Source organism: Miscanthus floridulus, chromosome 15 (assembly GCF_019320115.1).
Source record: "Miscanthus floridulus cultivar M001 chromosome 15, ASM1932011v1, whole genome shotgun sequence".
Taxonomy (NCBI): domain Eukaryota; kingdom Viridiplantae; phylum Streptophyta; class Magnoliopsida; order Poales; family Poaceae; genus Miscanthus; species Miscanthus floridulus.
In genome coordinates this window covers 24,319,599-24,340,822 of record NC_089594.1, presented here as the reverse complement: position 1 = coordinate 24,340,822, position 21,224 = coordinate 24,319,599, and the positions used below count along the sequence as shown (strand labels likewise).

Sequence of the window (21,224 nt, the reverse complement as noted above, 5' to 3'; positions counted from 1 at the left end):
TTCCTTGGAGGGCTTAGATGCTTCTACTGCTTAACTTGCAGTAGTAGTAGCTACTGCATGCGATCCTGGTCCGTAATACTGAGGATAAGCTCGAGATTAACTCCACAACGAACTCCATGAATCGTTGCTGAAGCGAGGTGTGTGTTCATGGAATGAATGTAGTAGTGTAGAGATGAAAATCACAAGTTTTGACCCAAATTTTCTTTATAAATTTATACCCCTACTAGCTTGTTTAGTTACAGAAAGTTGAAATTTAGGGCTACTGTAGCACCTTCATTTTTATTTGGCAATTAGTGTTCAAACATAGACTAATTAGGCTCAAAACGTTCATCTCGCAATTTTCCACCAAACTGTGCAATTAGTTTTTTTTTCGTCTATATTTAATGTTCCATGCACGGGCCGCAAACATTCGATGTGACAGATACTGTAGCACTTTTTGGGAATTTAGGGTGAAACTAATCGAGGGCTAAAAATGAAAATCGCCCGAAATTCGAAACCCTCTGCTCTTCCTACACATACAATTAATACTATACTCCTACTACTAGTGGTACATTGCATTGGATCCTTCGATCCGCACCTACTACCACTAGTACATGTCACTAGTATTAGTAAAAAAAGAAGAAGAAGAACTCCGATCAATCAAGAGTGTAGCGACAGCGTCCAATTAATCATCCTGTCGTTAACTAATTGGCTTGGTTAATCATCGGCAGAACACTAACCATGAGCAGGCAGGAGGTAAGGTATCGAGATTAGCAGGTCATCCATTCAGGCGACAAGCCGCAGTGGAGCACTACCGCTACCAGTGGCGCGGACACGAACACGATCGCCGTCGCTGCCAGTACCAGCACTCGCCTCGTCACCCTCCACCGCCTCCACGTCCAACTGGACGTCGGCCGCGGTAGGACGAGGAGGATGAGGAGGAGGAGCAAGGGGCGACATGGTTTACTCCGCCACGCTGATGCTCCACCACCGCTGCTGCTGGTGCGGCGGTTGTGACGGCGTCGCTGGTGGTAGCGGCCGTCGTGCTGGTGCAGCGGCTGCCGGTGGTGGTACTGCTACTGCTGCTCGTGGTGGTGGTGCTAGTCGTCTCGGCGGCGGTACTTGAGGGCGGGGAGGACGACGACGACAGGCCCAGGAGCAGGTCCACGAAGGCGCCGACGATGAGGTGGTGCTGCTGCTTGCCGTTGATCCGGAGGTACCACGCCAGGAGCTCCTCCAGTGCCGCCCAGTCGCGGAGCCCGTGCGCGGTCACCATCTCCTCCATCGACGCCCGGAAGTCGCCGTACGGGTCGCCCGAGCCCACCGCCACCGCCACGCTGCGCTCCGCCAGAGACATCTTCGCCGCCGCCGCCCACCGCTGCTTCTTGACGTCGTCGTCGTCGTCGTCCGCGTCATCGGGGCCGCCGGGCGTATTTACCGTCTTCTTCTTCGCCTCCTCCGTCGCCGACGACGCCGAGACCGCCTTCTTCCTCGCCGTCGGCTCGGGGGCGGCGGCGGCGGCCCTGGCGAGGATGGAGTTGGACGCCGGCAGCGGGCCCGGCGGGTCGAAGAAGAAGCGATCGGTGGACGTTCGGCCCAGGCTGCGGATCACGGCCTCCGACCACTCCTCGGACGCCGTGGTGGTCGAGAAGCTGTCGTCGTCGTCGTCATGGAGCGCCTCAGCTGCCCCCTCGTCGCCGTCGCCGGCGAGGGAGAAGAAGTCGTCCGCGGCGGGGTCGTCGAAGTAGACCGAGTTGACCGTCTTGTACATTTCGCCGGGCGCCGCCCCGTGGCCCATCACCATCGTCGGCTTCCCGGCACCTGCAGGGCTCCGGCGACCGGCTGCTGCCGTCGCCGTGCAGCATGGCTCGTCGTCGTCGCCAGCGGCGCCAGCGGCGCCTAAGCGGAAGGAGGCCGTCTGCGGGTTGGTCCCGCACGGCGGCCACGGCCACGGCGGGGAGGCGGCGGACGTGGAGGAGGGAGCGCCGGAGTCCACGAGCCGGGAGAAGATGGAGACCAGGCCTTTCCTGCCCATTTCTGGGACTGGGTGGGAGGAACGGTGGATGGATCGACGTCGACGGAATGCAGTGGGGCGATGGGTGGTGGTGGTGGATGGAATGGAATGGAGTGAATTATTGCTGTCGCGCGAGTACTTGAGTGACGAGTCGAGCTCGAACGAATTGATGAGCAGACGGATCGGAGAGGGAGAGGAACTCAAGTGGTGGTTGAGGAGACGGGAGGAGGAAGATGAGATGAGATGAGAGTAGGATGCAGAGGCTGGGCCGCAGCTGGGCGCGTGCAAGCAAGCTCTGGCAGTCTGCAATTAAGGAGGAAGCGAGAAGAACATGGGGGTGGGCCCGTGGCTCATGCATAATTCCCGTACTAGGCCTGTTTAGTTAATCCAAAATACCAACTTACATTATGCAAAAACAAGATTTCTCGTCACATCAAATTTGTAGTACATGCATGGAGTATTAAATGTTGACGAAATAAAAAACTAATTACACAGTTTGGTTATACTTTACGAGACGAACACTTTAAGCCTAATTAGTCAATGTTTAAACAATTATTACCAAATAAAAACGAAAGTTAATGTACCTACAGTACTTCGCAAAATCAGTCGGCGCCAACTTGGTGACCAACACAGGGCCTGTTTAGAATTTAAAAAATTTTGCGCAGTAACCGTCATATCGAATCTTGCGGCACATGCATGGAGTACTAAATGTAGACGAAAAAAACTAATTATACAGTTGGTCGAGAAATCGCGAGACGAAACTTTTAAACCTAATTAGTCCATAATTAGACATTAATTACCAAATACAAATAAAATGCTACAGTGAACCAAAATCCAAAAAATTTTGGATCTAAACGGGGCCTAAACGTGGCCCTACTTGCGTTCTGTTCGTTAGATGGTGGTTAGCAGAATGGACACGATTGGGCACAAGAGACGACTGTACCATTTCTTTTTCTTTTTTATTTTTGAAATTGAAAAAATGAAAGGCACTGTGCCATTGTTTGGTACGCGCGACACTTCTATAGCACAAAAATGCCAAGTTCCAATTTTGGCAAGTTGTTCCCACCAAAATTTGGTTGAGCTTTTTCCCCGCTCACAAATTACTGTGGCAAAAGGCTGTAGCCGAACGTGCCGCATAAGTTAAAATTTGGCATGTAAGGCTGTGTTTAGTCGTAGGAATTTGGATTTTGGAGCTACTGTAGTACGTTCGTTTTTATTTGGCAAATAGTGTTCAAATACGGACTAATTAGACTCAAAACGTTCGTCTCGCAATTTCCCACCAAACTGTGCAATTAGTTTTTCTTTTCGTCTACATTTAATGCTCCATGCACGGCCCGCAAACATTCGATGTGACAGGTACTGTAACAACTTTTTAGAAGTTGGGGTGGAACTAAACAAGGGCTAAGTTTGCATCCAAATTTAGTTTTTTCCGGCTACTCTGGAAAAACCAGGGTGTTTGGTCCCCTACTAAGATTTAGTCCCTATCACGTTGAATGTTTGGACACATGCATGTAGTACTAAACATAGACTAATTATAAAATTAATTGTACAGATTGAGACTAATTTACGAGACGAATCTATTAAGCCTAATTAGACTCATATTTAGTCTTTCTAATTAGAATCTAAACACCTGACGTGACATCTACTAAACTTTAGTCTCCGTCACCGTTAACAACAACAAAAAAATGTCAATCAGCTTGTTGGCCGAGTGTATGGATTCACTCCAGGCGTGGTTGGATGGATACATAAGTTTATTTTTACTTGATTATATTTCACTCGAAAATCGGTTTAGTTGACTCGGGTCAGTCGTCAACAATGGGTGATGCCTTTAGATTAGTAGGAGACAAATTGGCGGTGCACTTAGACCAGTAGGGCCTCGTTTGGTTGTTCCGGAACGAGGTCAGGATTTGTTCCGGCTATTCAATAACTATAAACAGCCTATTCGGCTAGGGTGTGGTAGAACCTCCTAAGGAATCGGGCCCACATGCACCTATCGTTGTCTTAACAGACCTCGAATAGCGTACACGAGTTCCCAACAACTCAACAGGTCTGTCGGGTGTCCTCGAAAAACTCGAATCATCCACGTTTCTCTTTTCAAACAGGATCCCAATCACAGTCATTGCAGATTACAACAGTTTATTCAAATATATACCAGAGTAAAAGATAGCGGAAGTCTTAAGATAACATTATTACAAACCAGTTGTTTTCAAAGTTACAATACCATACGTGTCATACAACCATAGTAGTGGGATAATATTACATTAACTTTATTCATCAAACAAACTAGTGCCTTGTCCAAAGGCCATTCATCACTCCTCATCGTCATTGACTTCAAACACAGACATGCAGCAGGGACCAAAACAAGCCTGCGCATGCGACTCACCTGCAACAAGGGTTAACAAACCCTGAGTACAAAAGTACTCAACAAGACTAACCCGACGTAACGGGGTGTAAGACTTTAGAAATGCAGGGGTTTGGGACAAGGTAAGGATGTAGCAAGATTCAAAAGTTCTTTGCCAAAAGCTTACTATTCTTCATTCTATTTTCGAGTTTTACCACTAAGTATCTTTTGTTCATTATTTCAAACTAAATGTACATTTCTCATATTCCATTCCTTCTCATTCCATTCTTATTCTCATATTTTAGTAATTCACCAGTACTACATTGCTTCTGTAATGAATCGAGTCTCCATATCCGCGGAGCACCGGCAATTCGAATTGATTCAAGTCCCAGCTGGGGATTCCTTATCACACGACATATGTAGAACTTAATCTTGCATATATCAACCTCGCTATCGGATCTTCCTATACTAAGCCGTCTCCACGCGACCCGAGAGCACAGCACACCTCAAATCCGGCCACATTCCAGCCACGAGGGTACACGCTACTCCCGCCATCTCTCCACTCCCAGTGCGCGGGCATTCGTCTTAGTATCGGATTAGCCGAAGTAGGCTTACCGGAGTATGTGACCAGTACTACAAAGTGTCTCGTTCAGAAGATCCACAATGAGTGGCCTTTAAGCGACATAATCGGCAACATTACCCACAATTCAAGATAAGTCACCCGACTAGTCTCTAGTTCATTCAACCTTCTTTCTTTCTTCGGCCAGTATGCCATCTTTGATTGTATCAAAACTTTTACTTTGAAAGCCTACCATAAAGCATACTAAGCAATCTACGCCTTTATAAATGAAAACATCTTCAAGGATGGTAAACGAGTAACAAGGTAGGTAATGCATCAAGTAGGTAATATTTGAATTGATCAACTTAATGCAATAAGTAACATAAGTGATAAACTTTTCAAAGTAACAAGGTAATGGCTTAATGCATAAACCGGGGCTTGCCTTCGTTGACGATTTCCGGTTCCGGATTAGTACCACAATTATCAAATCCCGTGACAACCGGGGATTCTTCCAGAACTTGCTCAACTAGAATCGTTTCGTTCTCGGGTTCTACACGAAATGATAACATATGCTTTAACATGATGATAATGTAAACATGATGCTTTCACGGCACATGAAATGTAAAAACACCCGCAAACGATTTTATTTCGCAGTACAGTTGCAAGCCAACAAAACCTACCTGTAACCCTATCATTAAGAACCACACATGAGACTTGACCTAATGGATCTTGGAACCCTACTAGTCACAAAACATGACCAAAACAAGATCCAACACTAATAAACACTTAGGGTTTCGACGAGTTAACTTGTTAATGACCTTGGTTATCACATGAAATGTCATTAAGATTTACTAATTACAAATTAGATATTAGTTCAAAAACTAATTAAGGTACTAAGGATCATTATAAGTTAATGACCCAAGGTCAACAATCAATTCTAAAGTCAAACAAATCTTAATTGATTAAACATTGATTAAATGAATAATTAATTAAATACTTAAGTCTATATTAGGTATAAAATAAACTTTGTCCAATTAAGCTCAAATTTTTATGTAAGCTTCCTCATGATAAATTAGTGTACCAAAATAAATTTCATAATTTTTGGAGTTATATAGTGACCTACAAAAATCATGGAAATTGCATTTTTCAATTAATGGACCAAATATTTGAACATTAAAAATTTATTCAAATTCCAAGTTTCAAATTTTTAAATCATACTAGAATATGTACAGAAGCTACACAAAAATTTTCAGAATTTTTGAATGTGTAAATAAATTCCTACAAAATTGCCAAATTTCTGCACTATTCAAAATCAGAAAATAACCAAAGCTCACTATTCTTCTTCCTCAGCATCACTGACAGCCTGACCCCACGCGTCAGCGACAGTGGGCAAGGCACGGCGGCGCGGCCAGCTCCAGCCAGCAAAACGCGCCGGTGGTGACTCCCCGGCGACACGAACTGCTCCTACATGATCTACACCAAGTCGCGCACCTATCCCAAGCCTCAGAATAGAAAAGGACACACCGGAAGGAACTCGACGCCGGCCATGGCGGCACGGACCCGACGGTGGTCGATGTAACTAGGGCTACGACGCAGTACAGTCAACGGAAGAGTGAGCAACACGCTCAGGAGCTCACAGTGATCACGATGATGTGCTTGGCGCAGTCGGAGATGGCCTGGAGTAGCCTGGCCACGGTGAAGGCAGTCGCGGCGGAGCTCTAACCGGTCACGGGGAAGACGGGTTGCGCCGGGCGATTCTGGCCAACACCAGCGACGAGAGCAAGTCGAGGAGGAGCACAAGACCAAAGCGCTCGCGTTGACGTAGCTAGGAACGACAGACGCGGCTCGACGAGACCAACGGCGAGCGGCGGAGCTACGCGGTGGCGGAGCAGAGCAGAGGGAAGAAATGGGAGCGACGGCGACGACGGTGGCTATTTATAGCCTGGAAGGAGGCGTCCGGTGTCGCCAACGCACGGGCGGACTTGCCACGGTGACATCGGCGTGTCACTGCGCGTGAAAGCAGTGAAAACCGAACGGCGGTGAACTCCGCGTGGCGCCGGCGGCAAGCAGTGAGGTGGAGATGAAATTTTGAAATAATTACAGAACTGCCACTGCATTCATATCTCAAATTACTCAGAAATTTTCTAAATAAGTTGAAAATCTCCAAAAATGAAAGTTGCTCAACTTTTCAAGTACTACAACTTTGGTTTAAGAAACATTTTCAAATTCTGCCTCCATTTTGAATTTCACATTTGGGGTACATTTAAAGATTTGAATCATTCCAAAATTACTCCAAATTTTGTATGTAAACTTGAAAAACTTTGAATACCAAAGTTGATCCTTATAAAATAATCTCCAACTTTGCTTTTTGCCTCAACCCCAAATTCCTCATGGATTTTGAATTAGTAAAAAGGGGCAAAAAGGACTTTTATAATTTGAATATGAATTCAAATTTGATTTGTCTTTCTTTCACTTAGATTTTGATTTTTGACCAGTAACATGGCCCATTAGGGTTATTTGAGTCAAATGACACATGGCCTCACATGAACACATGAAATTTGACCCTTGTGGTCATGATCTGTATTTAGGGTTTTTGAAACACATCACATGAAATAACAACATTATGAAATAAACCTTATTTAGTGAATGCATTCAAAACTTTATACTATATGAATGCTTTGCAATGCACATGATGACATGTCAAATTTTAGTATTAGGTCAAAACACCAGAGGTGTTACATAGGGCTGACACGATCGTATACGATCGTGGATTATTACGACTGGCTGGTTTGGTGTGAGAGAAAAATACTGTTCTGACTGAAAATTTACGATCGTTTATAACCAAGCAAACATGCTGATAAATTGGCCTATCGTTCCATGTGGAAATCTTCCATGCCACGATTGCGAGAAAACCAACGGGCCCTAAACAAGAAGGGCTAAGATAGTCTTGTTAGTTGTTAGCACTAGAAATCTGGCCAATCAACGCTTACATGTATCCATCGGGAGGGATATGGAGTCCGGATTAAAGACCTGCAAAGCTCATTTATATGCAGCTTTGAATGACAAGCAGCACGTTCGTTTGCTCGTGTTTGGCTTATAAGGCCTGGCTTATCAGCCAACGAATAATATTTTTTTTCCACACTAAACCACCCAACAGTACTTTCAGCCATGGCTTATAAGCCAAACCAGCCCAAACGAATAGGGCGAAGAAGGGAAAAGAATATCTTCTGAAGGAGAATAGAGTTGCTGTATACAGTCTGGGGCCTTGTTTAGATTGATGTTAGGAATCAATATTTAGCACGGTAGCACTTTCGTTTGTATTTAACAATTATTGTCCAATCATGGCCTAACTAGGCTCAAAAGATTCGTATCGTAATTTACAATCAAACTATGTAATTAATTATTTTTTTATCTACATTTAATACTCCATGCATGTGTCCAAAGATTTGATGTGATGGAGAGAGAGTGAAAAAACTTGTAATCTAAATAAGACCTGGACTTTAGATTTTCTACTAGCATAAATGTAAGGGCAACAGCCAATTGAGGAAACCCAATCTGTCTTTTAAGCCCCGAGGAATGAAGAAGTCCCGGCCTCGAAACCCTACATGCAGTCCTTTAAAACAGTGGTAGTGCCGGTTCAACAAAACCTCTCTTTTCGCTTCACATGAAATGGTGTGATTTGGATGAATCTCTAACACCAGAATGTGTTTGTTTAGTTTGTTCAGCCTTTCCAATGTGAGAGCCGTAACATTGTACACAACTTTTGTACTAAATCCATATCCCATAAACATGTAATTTTTGTGGTGGTTACTTGTTGTGGTTGTGGTTGTGGTTGACGGGTTGGTGGCCGCAGTGAATTACACGTTCTGGGGTTTGCCTGCTCTGGTTGCAGTTTGGCACTGTGCATGCATGGTGGGCACTCGGCCGGCAGCGGCAGGCAATGGCAATCTGTGCTGTGCCTGTGCGTGTGCGACGGGCTGCGGCGGAGACCGTGACCGCACTAGCGGCGGGGGAAAATGAAAAAAAATGCAGCGTTCCGCTGTAGGTTCGCAGCGGTTCAGACTTCAGAATAGCAAAATGCTCTGCCGCGGAGATTTCGTTGTCGATGCTTGCATGTGCATGTATAGTGTATGGGACATGTTTGTTGCCGAGTATAATCGTTGTTGCACGGTAACATCGATTTCGTCTAGAGAAGGAAATATAATTTTTGGGACCTGACAGACTAATATATTGCTAAGTATGCGTAGTAGTTTAAGACGAGTAAAGAGTTCCTAATCTCATCTCCCAATATATATTTTTGATGAGTTGAAAAACTTTACGGTTTTAGAAAGAAATTCGTAACTCTTGGAGATGCTCTTAACATCTTAAGCAGTAACATGCATGTCCTGGTAACTAAACTGGGGGATGTTTAGTTTCCCAAACTCCTGAATTTGGCACTATGCAAAAAGAAGATTTCCCGTCACATCAAATTTGCGGTACATGCATGAAGTACTAAATGTAGACGAAATCAAAAACTAATTGCACAGTTTGATTGTACTTTGCGAGACGAACGTTTTAAACCTAATTAGTTAATACTACAGTAAATTTGGCGGCCCCGGCCAACTAAACAAGGGCTGGGTAGGTTTGAACATTCGGCCCTTCTTTCGCTTCTTTCACTCCCTAATGGCCTACTGCTGTAGTACTTACACAGAAGCACTGTTCCGTCATCCGTGGATGCGGAATATATAGGGGGGAGAAAGGCATTTATGAACACGATAAAAATGGAAGATTCGCACCGTGCACGTTCCAATTCGTGGCCATGTGCGCGCATTGCTCTATTTTCCAGTCTTTTCACTCTCAACATCACCCCCAAAAAAATGTTTAATAGTCAGTAATGACTAATTTAGATAGGTAGTACAAAACAAATCTATCCCTAATAATAAAAGACAAAATTTCTGTTCGCTTTATATTTTCGTTCAGCCCAACTATTCACTTGGTTTCGTCCTGAAACTGGTCGGGCTCATGTTGGGCTTCCGAGTTGTATTCAGCCCGTGACTTTCCTTTTTTTTCCGCTTATCCTATTCCAATTCCAATCGCACGCACGCTGTACCTTGGTACGCACACGCCGCACGCCGCACGCCGCTCCGAGTTCGCCTTCCCTCTCTCCGTCTCCGTCACAGATCCGCAAGAACGCTGCGCCGCCGTACGCACACGCCGGCGTCGCGCCGCTCCGAGTTCGGCTCGGCCCTCCCTCCCTCCGTGTCCGACGCAGCGCCGCCGCTCCTCCCGTCTCGCGTGCAGCGCCGATGCTCAATGGAGCAGTCTGCGCTGCCTCCTCCCGGGCCCTGCTGCCGCAAGCTGGCGCCGCTGCATTGGTCGACGTTCATGGCATCACCGACGCTCCATCCACGTAGCGAGTTGGAATCGAAATCCAATCCAACGAAGAAACCAGCTCGAATCGGGAAAAAATTCAGGGATTTTAAACTTTTTTTTTCTATAGTCACGGATGACAGTCTTTCGTTTGCCACTTTTATTTGCTCTTACCATCCTAAACAGTGAACTTTTTATGTTTTTACTATTTTTACGGATATGGCACGCAGTCACGCAGCGTAGCAGTGAGCCTGAGAAGACCTATAGAGCATGCGAAATAACCTATTCACCCTGGTTACTTTTCTCTGTCTACTTGTTGACGCGTGGGCCCCACACGTCAACTTTGTCTTCGACCTCTGGCCATCACCCGAAGCCGAGCGACCCGACGGCGAGCAGGCTCAGGCGGCGGAGGTGAAAGGTACAATTAGAGGGGATAAATAGCCTATTAAAAATTTCTAAAACACCCGCTCGAATCGGGGAAAAATCCATGGTAAGTCCCACATGGACTCCACGTTCAGACACAAATTCCTTCACTTTTTTTCTATTTATATATTAGAGATTTCGGTTGAAACTAAACTTAAAAGGTGCCATTGGGATATCCTGTTTTTGTAGGCTTTAAATCCTGATCTCGCGGATCTGAACAAGTACAGAAGCCTGATCTTGCCATGCTGAACAAGAACAAAAGCTCTTGATGTCACCGTACACACGATCCAGCAAGGTTTGCTTCTTGATGTTGCTATAAGTAGTTTTAGTTTTTTTTCTTTTTCTCTTTTAAACTGGAGTAGTTCATATGCTATTCTCTTTGGATTCGCTAGGTTTAGTTAATACTAGGTATTCATATGTGCTTTTTTCTTCTTACATAACACTGAGTAGTATACTAACAAGAGTAGTTGGTATGCTATTCTCTGTGAGCTACCTCCGCGGCAGCGGCCTGGGGGAGGACTGCATGGAACGGTAGGAGGACGAACTGGAGTATGAGCTGATGTTTGGAATTTCTTATGGACAGTATCTTTCAATGTCCTGTCTTGCAGTGGAACTGAACCTTCCCATGCCCTGATCTATGTGTGATTCAGTTCACTTAAAATTGGGAATTAGTTGCCTCAAGCATGGCAGTGCAAAGGTATTTCTGTACAGGTTCTTATTATATGTTAACTCCAGATCAATCACTTTCTCCGCCACTATCCGCTATTGATTTATTCAGTGCTGCTTTAGTTTTGTATAAATTTTGTGGCGCTTGTATCTTTGCAAATTGAATTATGCACTACACTGTACTGAGCACTCCTTATTGCGTATTTATTTTCTGCTGTATGTACTAACAAGACTAAATGGACATGGCAATGTGTTTCAGGACATGAAGAAGATTATTAAAAGTTTGAAGGGGCGCATTATGAAGCTTGCTCTAAGTGATTTTGGATGTCTTGTGAGTAATGACTATTTATTTAAAATTCTTTTGCTCTTAAACTATGAGATATTGTGACCTGTGAAGCATTTCTCCCTTTTCTAGACAAGATTCAAGTTTGTTCTTGCAAATGCTTTGGATTTACCCTCAGTGCTCTACTAACACATCTCTTTTTCATCCAGTTCCTTATCTCCATTATTTCCATTGTTGATGACACAAAGCTTGTTTCTAAGGTTGGTTAGCACCTACAGTCTGCTTTCTGAGAAAATCATGTCTCTTGTTGCGAGCAGTCAGAAATGGGCAACACTAAAAGTTTATTTTTGGCCTGGAAGATTGTGATTCAAGAGCTGGCCAAACATTTAACGCAAATCATTTTTGACAAGGTAATAGTTTTCCTTTGTCCAAATAGTTTATCTTTATTTCATATTTTGTAAACTTGCGCACTTAAGACTTTACTAATGGATTTATTTGCTGGAACAGAATGTGAGACAACAATTGCTGCAACTACTTCACCCTCTTTGCTCACGCTTTCTCTGGATGATCTGGCTTGTCTAAACTACAATGTGCCTTCTCTTAGTTCAATGGAGGCAAGTTAGCTACTCTTTTATGTCCAAGTATTCTATGGAGAAAGATATCCTAAATAGTTGATGTTTCTGGTTCAGGGTGAGATATCAGAGACAGCTACCGAAGTTAAATTAGAAAATAAAGTAGATGGTGTGATTGATGACGATCCCAATGGCTTAGTAGGCATGCAAATTGTGTCTGAGAGCAAGAAGGATCCATTACAAAGGCGACATGAACTGTTGATCAAAAGTGAGCTTGCTGAGGTGATGCCCGTACCTATTTCATTAAAGTGACCAATATCACTCTTTTAAGAAGTGTGTTAATTCTTGCAACATGGTTAGATACAGTTTAATCACAAAACCTCTAATTGCAGGCTACTGATCTCAGTGCACAATGTTTTGTGTGAACAGCCATGGTTATAGAAAGGAAGCAATAAGTGGACAGTAAATTATGTGCAGTAGTAGGTCACCTGCAGCATTGCTTGTGTATCCACCCTTTTTATCTGCGTAGTGACTATTCTGTATCCAACCCTTTGAAATAATATAGGTTATTGCCAGCGACGGAGGCAGCGGTGGGGCTGGGGGGGGCTCTAGCCCCCCTACCGATCCTGGGCACGTGGAGCCTCCCTAAGCCCTTCCTTAAAATTTTATGCATATATGTATTAGGTAGGAGGGGCTAAGGCTAAGAGAAGATAAAAAAACCTCTATTCTTTTGTTCAGCCCCTCCTAAATTTTTTTCTGGCTTCGTCCCTGGTTATTGCCCTTCTGTTTCTGAAGTTACCACTGATTCTTATTGTATTTCTGCATCTTGGCCTGTCTTGTCGTTGCACTTATCTCGATGGAATTCTATTTTCTATGTACTAGAAGCATACTTACTAAATACTAATGGCACCGCAAATATGAAATACCTCGTGGATGGAAATGGATGTATTCCAGGTTACATTCACTCCTGTTTGCAATCTGGCTCTGAGCTTAGGGCATGTATAATGCAAGGTGCTTAAGCATTAGTGCTTAAAGAGAGAATACTACCTAATTAAGCACACCCTTATAAAAATTAGTCCCACCACCAATACAAACGGGTTCTTAAATAAGATCAACTAACTTTTCTGTACGCTTCAAGCACCTGGAGTAAACATAAACATCTTATCCTCCTTATAAGCATCTCATGCAGTTAGATGATTGGATTTGGTCCTAATATATTTTTTAATTTGTTTGCAGGCTCTCGTCCAATCATGCATTGAAAATGTTGGAGAATTAATTCAAACAAATTTTGGTAAAGAAATATTATATGAGGTGATCTGCTGTTATCCATTGCTCCATGGAGATGAGAAACCTGCTCTTTACTGTTTATGAGTTTTTATGAGCAACTCATTTTGACATCATGACCTCGATATTCAATTTGTCCTTAGTATGGCATACCACAACATTGATTTGTATAAGAACTGTTTTTTACCCACCCAACAATGACCATTGCTCATTGTTCATGCCATGTTAATTTAATGTAGAAGTCCAAAATTGATTTGAAAGACAATCATTTTTCCTAACAATGACCATTGTCCATTCCTTATTAGTTTTATCTTCAAGTACAAAATTGGACCGACAAATGATGACTTTTGTGGATCTTAATGTTAATCTAACTATTGATCTCTATCTAATGTGGAGAAATTTGTATTGGTTAATGGAATCTACTTTCTTTGGGATGAGCAAGATTTGGCTTGCTCCTGTGGGAGAGCCAAATCGGCTTGCTCGACCGAGCGAGCTCCTCGTCGTTCGTGCTGATGCAGCAAGACAAGGCGAGGCGAGCTACGCCCAGAACCAAGCAGACCCTTTATCAACCACTATCATCAGTCCAACAGTTCCTTAGAAAATTTTAATCTCTAAATGGATGTTATTTACTCAAAACTGCCCCGTTTGTTTTAGATGATGCACATGTCAGCTGATCATCTCATGAATATAAAATCAAAGGATGCTTTGTTGATTTATAAGTTATTGAACCATATTTCGTTGGTGATATTGAAGTAGCGAAGTAATATTGTACTACATGTTAATGTTCTAGCATCTGAAATTTTGTTACACGAACCCATTTTATACTTCATGCAAAATTCAAAGCATACAATACATGGTGCTATTGTGTTAGGTAATTTTACATGAAAGTCCTCAATGTTACAGTTAATTATAAATTCAGTGAACAGACTTGTTCAATTATAATTAAAAAATAAATGATTTTTTTCTTATTTTGTAAATACATTTCCAATGTCCTAGGATTAATTTCTTCCCGTTGCAAAGCACGGGCACTTTTGCTAGTAGTGTATAAATTTGGAGGACGTGACAAGCAAAAATTACTTATCTTTACTTTCTCTCATTTCAACTACGCAGATGATTTTTACAATCGCATACCCTTTTCTTCAAGGGTGGTTTTCAGGGGTGTCAATCGCCTCTGAAAATAGATGTCGAACAAATAAATTCATATCTTTTTAAATTTAATTCAGATGGAAACAAATGGTATATCAAAAGTGTAGAGCTTGACGAGATCTAAAACTTTACAATTGTCTAAGTTTTCTATTTAAGATCATTTACAGGCCCAATTTTGTTGAATTTTTGGATCTTGAAATTTATTTTTTTTGAATTTTTTTCCCAAATGACAACGAATTGAGACTCACTATACGAAAACTATATTTTTCGAAGAGATCTAAAACTTTATAGTTGAAATATTTTTTAATTTAAAATGGTTTATGAGCCAAAATATTCAATACAAAATTCATAAAAGTTAATATAAAAGGGGTAGCATCCTATATACTTTAGTTACCACCAATTACTACTTTATATATTTTCCATCTCCATTCTATTTTCCCCTTTACATTGCACCTACACATTCAACTTTTTATTTGGCTTGGAAATCGATCACTTCATGCATATATGAGCTCTCCAAGCTTGAGTTAATTTGTCTATATTAATAATGAAAAAAGGATAACTTAGAAGTATGTAGAGAAGTGTTTTGGTATTTCTTATAATGATATGTGTATGCCATTTAGCTTTAGAGGTTGCTTTAGGTTATGTTTTTAAATGTAAATTATATTGAAGGGTTACATTGTAATTTTTTTTCATGATGACATATGTGAGCTAGGAATCTAGATGATGATCAGATGGGCTACTTTACAAGTTTACATAATGATGATGGTGAGTAATATGGGTCAAGATTTAATGGGTTACTAGACTATTCTTAAATGACATATATTGAGCAGTTTTATATATATTAAAGATCTGAGGACATATGTTCCGGCATATAGTGAGCAGTTTTTTCGTTATATTTTTCGCTATATAGAAAGCGGAACAATTATGGTGGCTATTAATATTAATGATGATTATAGTCTATCAAAAAGTTATTGGTCATATGTTTGTGGTATTTATTCGAATATCTAGGTTTAGAGGTCGATGTGTGCTTGCTTTGACATCTTAAGTTGGGAATGGTTGATCGTAGGCTGGGCTGCCACTGAGGACTAGACTTTTCAGTGTAGTTCTGGTTGCGTGGTAGGGTGTCGAATACTCAAATTTGCCGAATTAAATAGGCTTTATGAACTTAATACCAGAGATATACTAATACTGCATGTTCGCTTGCTCGTATACGATCGTGGATTATAAGCTGGAATAATATTTTTCTCTCGCACCAAACCAGCCAGCAGTAAATAATCCACGATCGTTTACCGCTGATATATGTGGTCAGCTATTTCGGGTTCGTGTGATTGCTGATTTAGGACCTGGTTGAGGTGCTGGATTCTGGTATCGGATTTTGTGCCAACATTTTATCAGTTTTGACTATTTAGTGTGGTAGGAGTGGCTAGTCATAGCTAATGAAATAAGCATCTGAAAGGACAACTTTCATACAAAATTGCCGATTAACTTGTGGTGCGATGAACGCTTCCAGTCTGGATTAGAGAGAACTAAGGATCATATATATATCCTTGAGGATTAGAAATTGAACCTCTACATAGAGTTATGAGCAGGCAGGGCCTAGCACCTACATAGATCAATTAACAATAGGCAACAGTAGATGGAAAGAAAAATATCACCTACATACAGCCGCCAAACGTGACGGCGATCGATCGGGAAGAGTCGCTGAGACTAGCCTTCCATTGCATTGAGATCCGTTACAGCATGCATGTATTGCCTCGGCCGATCCACATACGGATGACATGGATGACGACAGCATGAAGCATGCAGCGACTACTAGTAATATAAATAAGAGTCAAATGCGTCATAGGTTCATTAACTTTCGTTGGGGTATCATATAGACCAATCATATAGGTTAATCAACTTTGAAACTGTATTTTTGGGTCCATAAATTTTTAAAATGGTTCCCTGTAGGTCCATACTATTTATTTAACCTTAAATACAACGTACATTTACAGAAAACCCCTTGCCTTTCTTTATCTTCAGAACCCGCCTCCTCCTATTGGCGTAGGCGCGCAGCAGAGCAGAAACGCTCACTGGTGTGGTGGCTGGCTGCAGTGTGGCCATCTATAAGCAGGCCGTGAGCGCGCGCTGAGCCGTCGAGCCATCACCACCACCGCAACCGACAGCTCGCCACACTCCTGCTCACGCCACCCATCTCCCGTCCATCTCTCCCATCTGCTGCAGCTATGGCGTCGCCTTCACCCGACGTGGACCTGGGCAAGCTCTGCTACGAGATCTTCTCCCTGCTGGAGAGCAAGTTCCTCTTCGACGGCGCGCTGGGCGTGGGCGGCGCGCTGAGCCCGGGCAACACGGAGGACAGGGGCAGGGTGCGGGTGCTGGCGATCGACGGGTGCGGGCCAGGCCCCGGCGACGCGTTGCTGGCGGCGGCCGCGCTCGCGAGGCTGGAGGCGGCGCTGCGGGCGCGAGCGGGGGACCCCGACGTGTGCGTGGTCGACTTCTTCGACGCCAGGCTCCTGGAACAAGTTGAGGCACTTGGTAGCCGCGGACGGGGAGCCAGGGAGCGAGCCAGTCGGGGAGTAGGGGAAGGCGGCGGCGGTGGCAAGGCGCTGGAACTTGGAGCGCAGCAGGATGTCCTGGCACTGCTGCTCCAAGGTGGCGGTGTCCATCTTAGCACCGGCGAGAGCGGTGGCATCGTCGGGGAGGCCGCCGTGCATGAACCGGCAAGAGTTGTCGTTCTTGCAGTACCCGCGGGCGTAGTGCATGTAGGGCTTCCAGCCAAGTCCGTCAGCCCTGCCGAGGCAGAGCTTGCTGACCGACGAGCTCCGGCGGTGCCGAGGTAGAGTTCGCTGACCGACGAGCTCCGGTGGTGCCCTGGGCCACCGCCATTGGCCCAGCCGAGGCTGTCGTACAGGAAGAACCCAACGGCGTCTAACAGGGGCAGTTGGTGGCCGCCGCCGGCATTGTTGAGGAACATGAGCTGCTCCTGCAGCTGGAGCTCATCGAGGAGCGGGTCCCCGACGGCGAAGAAGGGCGACGACGGGGCATTATCGCCTGCGGCCGGGCTCATGAGGTCCTCCCCGACGGCAGCCAACGCATCCTCCACCGCCACGCCATTGCTGACGACGCTGTTGCTCCTGGAGAACACGGGCGACGGTGCCCACGACGAGGGTGACGACACCGAGAGCGGCGACGACGCAGTGCCGACGCCACCACCGCCGCTGCGGCCGGAGTTCTGGCGCGAGAGGAGGAACGGCGAGTGCGCGGCGGAGGTGGGCGTGCCCGGGCCGGAGCCCGGTGTTGGGAGCAGGCCAAGGTCCTTGCGCGCCTTGCCCATGACGGTGTGGAGCAGTGCCTCGGGGCCGAAGGCGAGTCGTATCATCTCCTTCTCGCCGTGGTCCTGGATGAGGAGGAAGCCCATGATCTTGGCGGCGTGGTATGGGTCCAGCATCTGGATCTGCGAGAACACCACCTTGGTTGGCTCGTAGGCGTCCATGGATGGCCGACTCTACTCTGCCACCCGCAAGCAAGCAAGCACGCACCGGCACCACCAGAGAGCTTCCTTTTTCCTCTTCTTGGACCTCTGTTCTCACAGCTACGGTGTGCTAGTACAAGAAGAGTGAGCAAGCTGTGCTCTGCTCAAGCTTGAGGCTGGTTGCTAGCTTTTCACTAGAGTAGGAGCTCACTTGGAGCGGCGCCATGCCACTGGGGTAGTGAGCGGCTGCTCCATTTCCCAAAGCCATGCCCCGGAGGTCGTAGTTCCTGTGTCCCTTGGAGATGGTCTCCCCCTGCTTCTTCCCCGGCCTCGGCGGCGTGCGCTGTAACACCCTAGGTGTTAGCCTTGCATAATTTGACTTGCATAGCATGAGCATGAGCATCAAGCATTCATATATAAGCATTTACACCTGAAACATGTGATTGAAACATATGAAACATTGCTTGTTATTTCATGTTTCTTGGAAAATATGCATATGATCATGAGTGAATACATGTAGATGGTTGATGTGAGTCACTAAAACATATTAGCTACACTTAGGGTGACAAATGTAACATTGTTCTTGAAGATCATTTTTCATGACCATGTACTTAAGTGATGCTATGTGTGTTGACCTGAAAAGCTTTATGAGCAACTAATGTATGAAATGATTGTGTGACCTTGCAATTAGCTTAAACATATTTAGAGTATCATTATGAACAACTTTGGTATTCATGGCTAGGGCTAAATGAGTCACTAAGTCATAGTTCATGAACAAGTCATCATTTGAATGTAATAGGTTTGACCAAGTTTGAACCATATGCTAGAGACTTTGCATGTAGGTGGTCACTAAAGCAAAGTTGTAGTATTTGATATGGGGAACAACTTTTATTTTTGGGTCATGAGATGATAAGGTGCATAGCTTAGTCTTTTGGAGCTCACAAAAATCAACAAAACACTAGTTGCAACACTTTGTAAAATTTTGCCAAGTCAGTTAACTGACAGTTTGAAAACCTCAACTTTGGGATGATATAACTCGGTTTTCGTTGAGAGTTAGCACATGACCCTTTAAGAATAATTAAAGTTGGTACATTGAGCTACAAGTTTGGTTTTGATTATGTGCGCTAATACTTCATGGATTAGAAGATCAAGCTCCACGAAAGTGCGCTGTCAGGCATAGCATCGCGAGTCTGAATGAACTGAATCAAACAACTCGGTGGCCGACCATCACAGAGCTTGCGTACCGCGTGGAAGCGAGGATGGCCGTGCGTCGCTGACGCCCTACCCAGCGCGGCAGAGCCAGGCCAGAGCCAGCCTTATCACCCCAGCATCCGCCCGCACTGAGCCGCGCTCCCATTTTCGCTTTTCTGCCTCCTCCTTCACTGGTCGAAGCACCACAGCAGCAGCCGAGTACTTCCCACCTTCGTCGTCGCCATTACAGCGCTAGGCTCGCCCGCATTGCTCCTTAGCCACTGTGGAAGTTTCACCATACTCCTACCATCTCACCGTGCCCACCCGTGCTCACTGACCGTGCCGGTAAAGCCTCAGCACCGCGCATGAGCTCACCGGAGTTCTGCCGCCGAGTCTGTCGTCGTGGCCACGCCATCTCCGTCCACCTCTTGCTGCGATAGCTTATGCGCTAGGTTAGCCAGGGGTCGTAGATGCTCATCCTAGTTGTGATTGGGTCTCTGTGGTCATCGCCGGCGTAGCGCCGTCGAGCCGCCATGAACGCCGTCGCCATTTGTAGCTTCGGCCATCGGCCCATCTTGTGGCACCAGTAGGTGCGGGAGGTCGTGGGGGTCCTGATGTGTAGATGCCACCATCGGCGAGCTCACCGGCGACAAGCTCTGGCCGCGCAAGCGTTGTGTAGCGCCGCTGCTCTGTTTCGTGTCATTGACATGTGGGGTCAACTGTTTTGCGGGTCCCACCGGTCAGCGACAGTAGAGAATAGGATAGCTCATTTAAATTCAGATTTCATGCTGTTTTGTAAATTTTATATCTGGAGTTTGGGAAATCCAAATTTGGTGGTTCAAATTTTGTTAGGATCTGGGTGAAGTTTAGTATTTATGAAAAATATAATATTAGCAATTGTAGTAAAGTTTCTGGAAGATTTAAAATGAAACTTGAAATGTGTTTTCAAATGTATGTAAACTTGTTTAATTTATATCTGGAGTTCCTGTGCTCCAAAAATTATGAAATTTATGTGGTGATTTGTTCTTGACAAGTATAAGCTCTGGTAAAAATTTGAGGGTCAGTGCATGAGTAGATTTTTAGTTATAGATTTTTCTTTTATAATTAGGTGATCCTTGTATGAATTTTTATAAATTATTTATGAATCCAATATTCGTGATATGTGTTGGAGGTTGTCCTAGTACCGTATGGATGCTAAGAAAAATATGAAATCTGTTGCTTGACACTTTTCACTAGGGTTTTCTATTTATGCTATTTTAAGCCTTTATGTCTTGTCATTTTTTTATAGGATGTTTTACTTGGTAAAATGGCATAAAACTTTTACAATAGTCTATTGGTAGCACTAGTAAGCCACTGTAAATTTCTGAGAATTTATGAAGTATATTTGGTATATGTTTATTATTTAACCTAAATATCTAAATAAAATAATAAGGGCATTTGAATAAATAGTTTGGGCTTGAAAGGACCTTGATGTCGTTTAGGAGGCCTAGAGGGGGGATGAATAGGCCTGTAAAAATTCTACTTAAAACTCTGTTAGAACAGAGGGCGACACTGCCGGCCTTATAGGGCGGCACTGCCGCTCTTCAAAAATAAAGTAGACAGCGTTGATATTTCACAGATAGTAACCTGACCCCCTCAGCAGTTCAATCCTACAAATTCAACTCGAAACACTGTTAGAATAGAGGGCGGCACTGCCGGCCTTATAGGGCGGCACTGCTGCTCTTCAAAAATAAAGCAGACAACGTTGAGATTTTGCAGATAGTAACCTGACCCTCTCAGCTGCTCAATCCTGTAATAGAAAGAAAAAATCTAGTTCGAAGACTAGATATCACAGAAATCTCACACAAGAGAGGATCGTGATATCAAACCCTAACAATCAGCTAGCAAAGAGTTGAACCAGCAAGAATACAAAGTAAAGCATGTGAGACACAAAATTTATCCCGTG

General features: G+C 44.4%; 2 protein-coding genes and 1 pseudogene across 5 annotated transcripts; 2 read left to right on the top strand and 1 right to left on the bottom strand.

The window, feature by feature from the left end:
* Positions 1-456: 456 nt before the first annotated feature.
* LOC136509278 (transcription repressor OFP15-like) lies at positions 457-2,300 on the bottom strand (annotated as a pseudogene).
* A 7,726-nt stretch (positions 2,301-10,026) lies between these two features.
* Positions 10,027-13,686, top strand: LOC136506503 (pumilio homolog 24-like). Of its 4 annotated transcripts, none has more exons than XM_066501428.1 (9): positions 10,027-10,732; positions 10,855-10,960; positions 11,116-11,362; positions 11,591-11,662; positions 11,824-11,874; positions 11,974-12,024; positions 12,122-12,228; positions 12,304-12,468; positions 13,423-13,686. In XM_066501428.1, the coding sequence occupies exons 3-7, from the start codon at positions 11,303-11,305 to the stop codon at positions 12,194-12,196; spliced, it is 309 nt and encodes a 102-aa protein (XP_066357525.1). In that variant the 5' UTR covers positions 10,027-10,732; positions 10,855-10,960; positions 11,116-11,302; the 3' UTR covers positions 12,197-12,228; positions 12,304-12,468; positions 13,423-13,686. The 4 variants fall into 4 exon arrangements, with proteins under 4 accessions (XP_066357525.1, XP_066357524.1, XP_066357526.1 ...); XM_066501427.1 differs by lacking the exon at positions 13,423-13,686 and adding an exon at positions 12,579-12,631 and having other exon boundaries at positions 10,027-10,660; XM_066501429.1 differs by lacking the exon at positions 13,423-13,686 and adding an exon at positions 12,579-12,631 and having other exon boundaries at positions 11,133-11,362.
* Positions 13,687-17,681: 3,995 nt separating this feature from the next.
* LOC136509518 (uncharacterized) lies at positions 17,682-18,101 on the top strand. Its single transcript, XM_066504286.1, has one exon. It carries the CDS (start codon positions 17,682-17,684, stop codon positions 18,099-18,101), a length of 420 nt encoding a protein of 139 aa, XP_066360383.1.
* Positions 18,102-21,224: the final 3,123 nt, after the last annotated feature.

Bases quoted from the DNA above. Each gene is read 5' to 3' on its own strand.
- LOC136506503 (XM_066501428.1), top strand. From the start codon at position 11,303: ATGTGTGATTCAGTTCACTTAAAATTGGGAATTAGTTGCCTCAAGCAT. The intron at 11,363-11,590 runs GTATTTCTGTAC...AATGTGTTTCAG, and splicing joins TCAAGCATGGCAGTGCAAAG to GACATGAAGAAGATTATTAA. The intron at 11,663-11,823 runs GTGAGTAATGAC...TTTTTCATCCAG, and splicing joins TAAGTGATTTTGGATGTCTT to TTCCTTATCTCCATTATTTC.
- LOC136509518 (XM_066504286.1), top strand. From the start codon at position 17,682: ATGAGGTCCTCCCCGACGGCAGCCAACGCATCCTCCACCGCCACGCCA.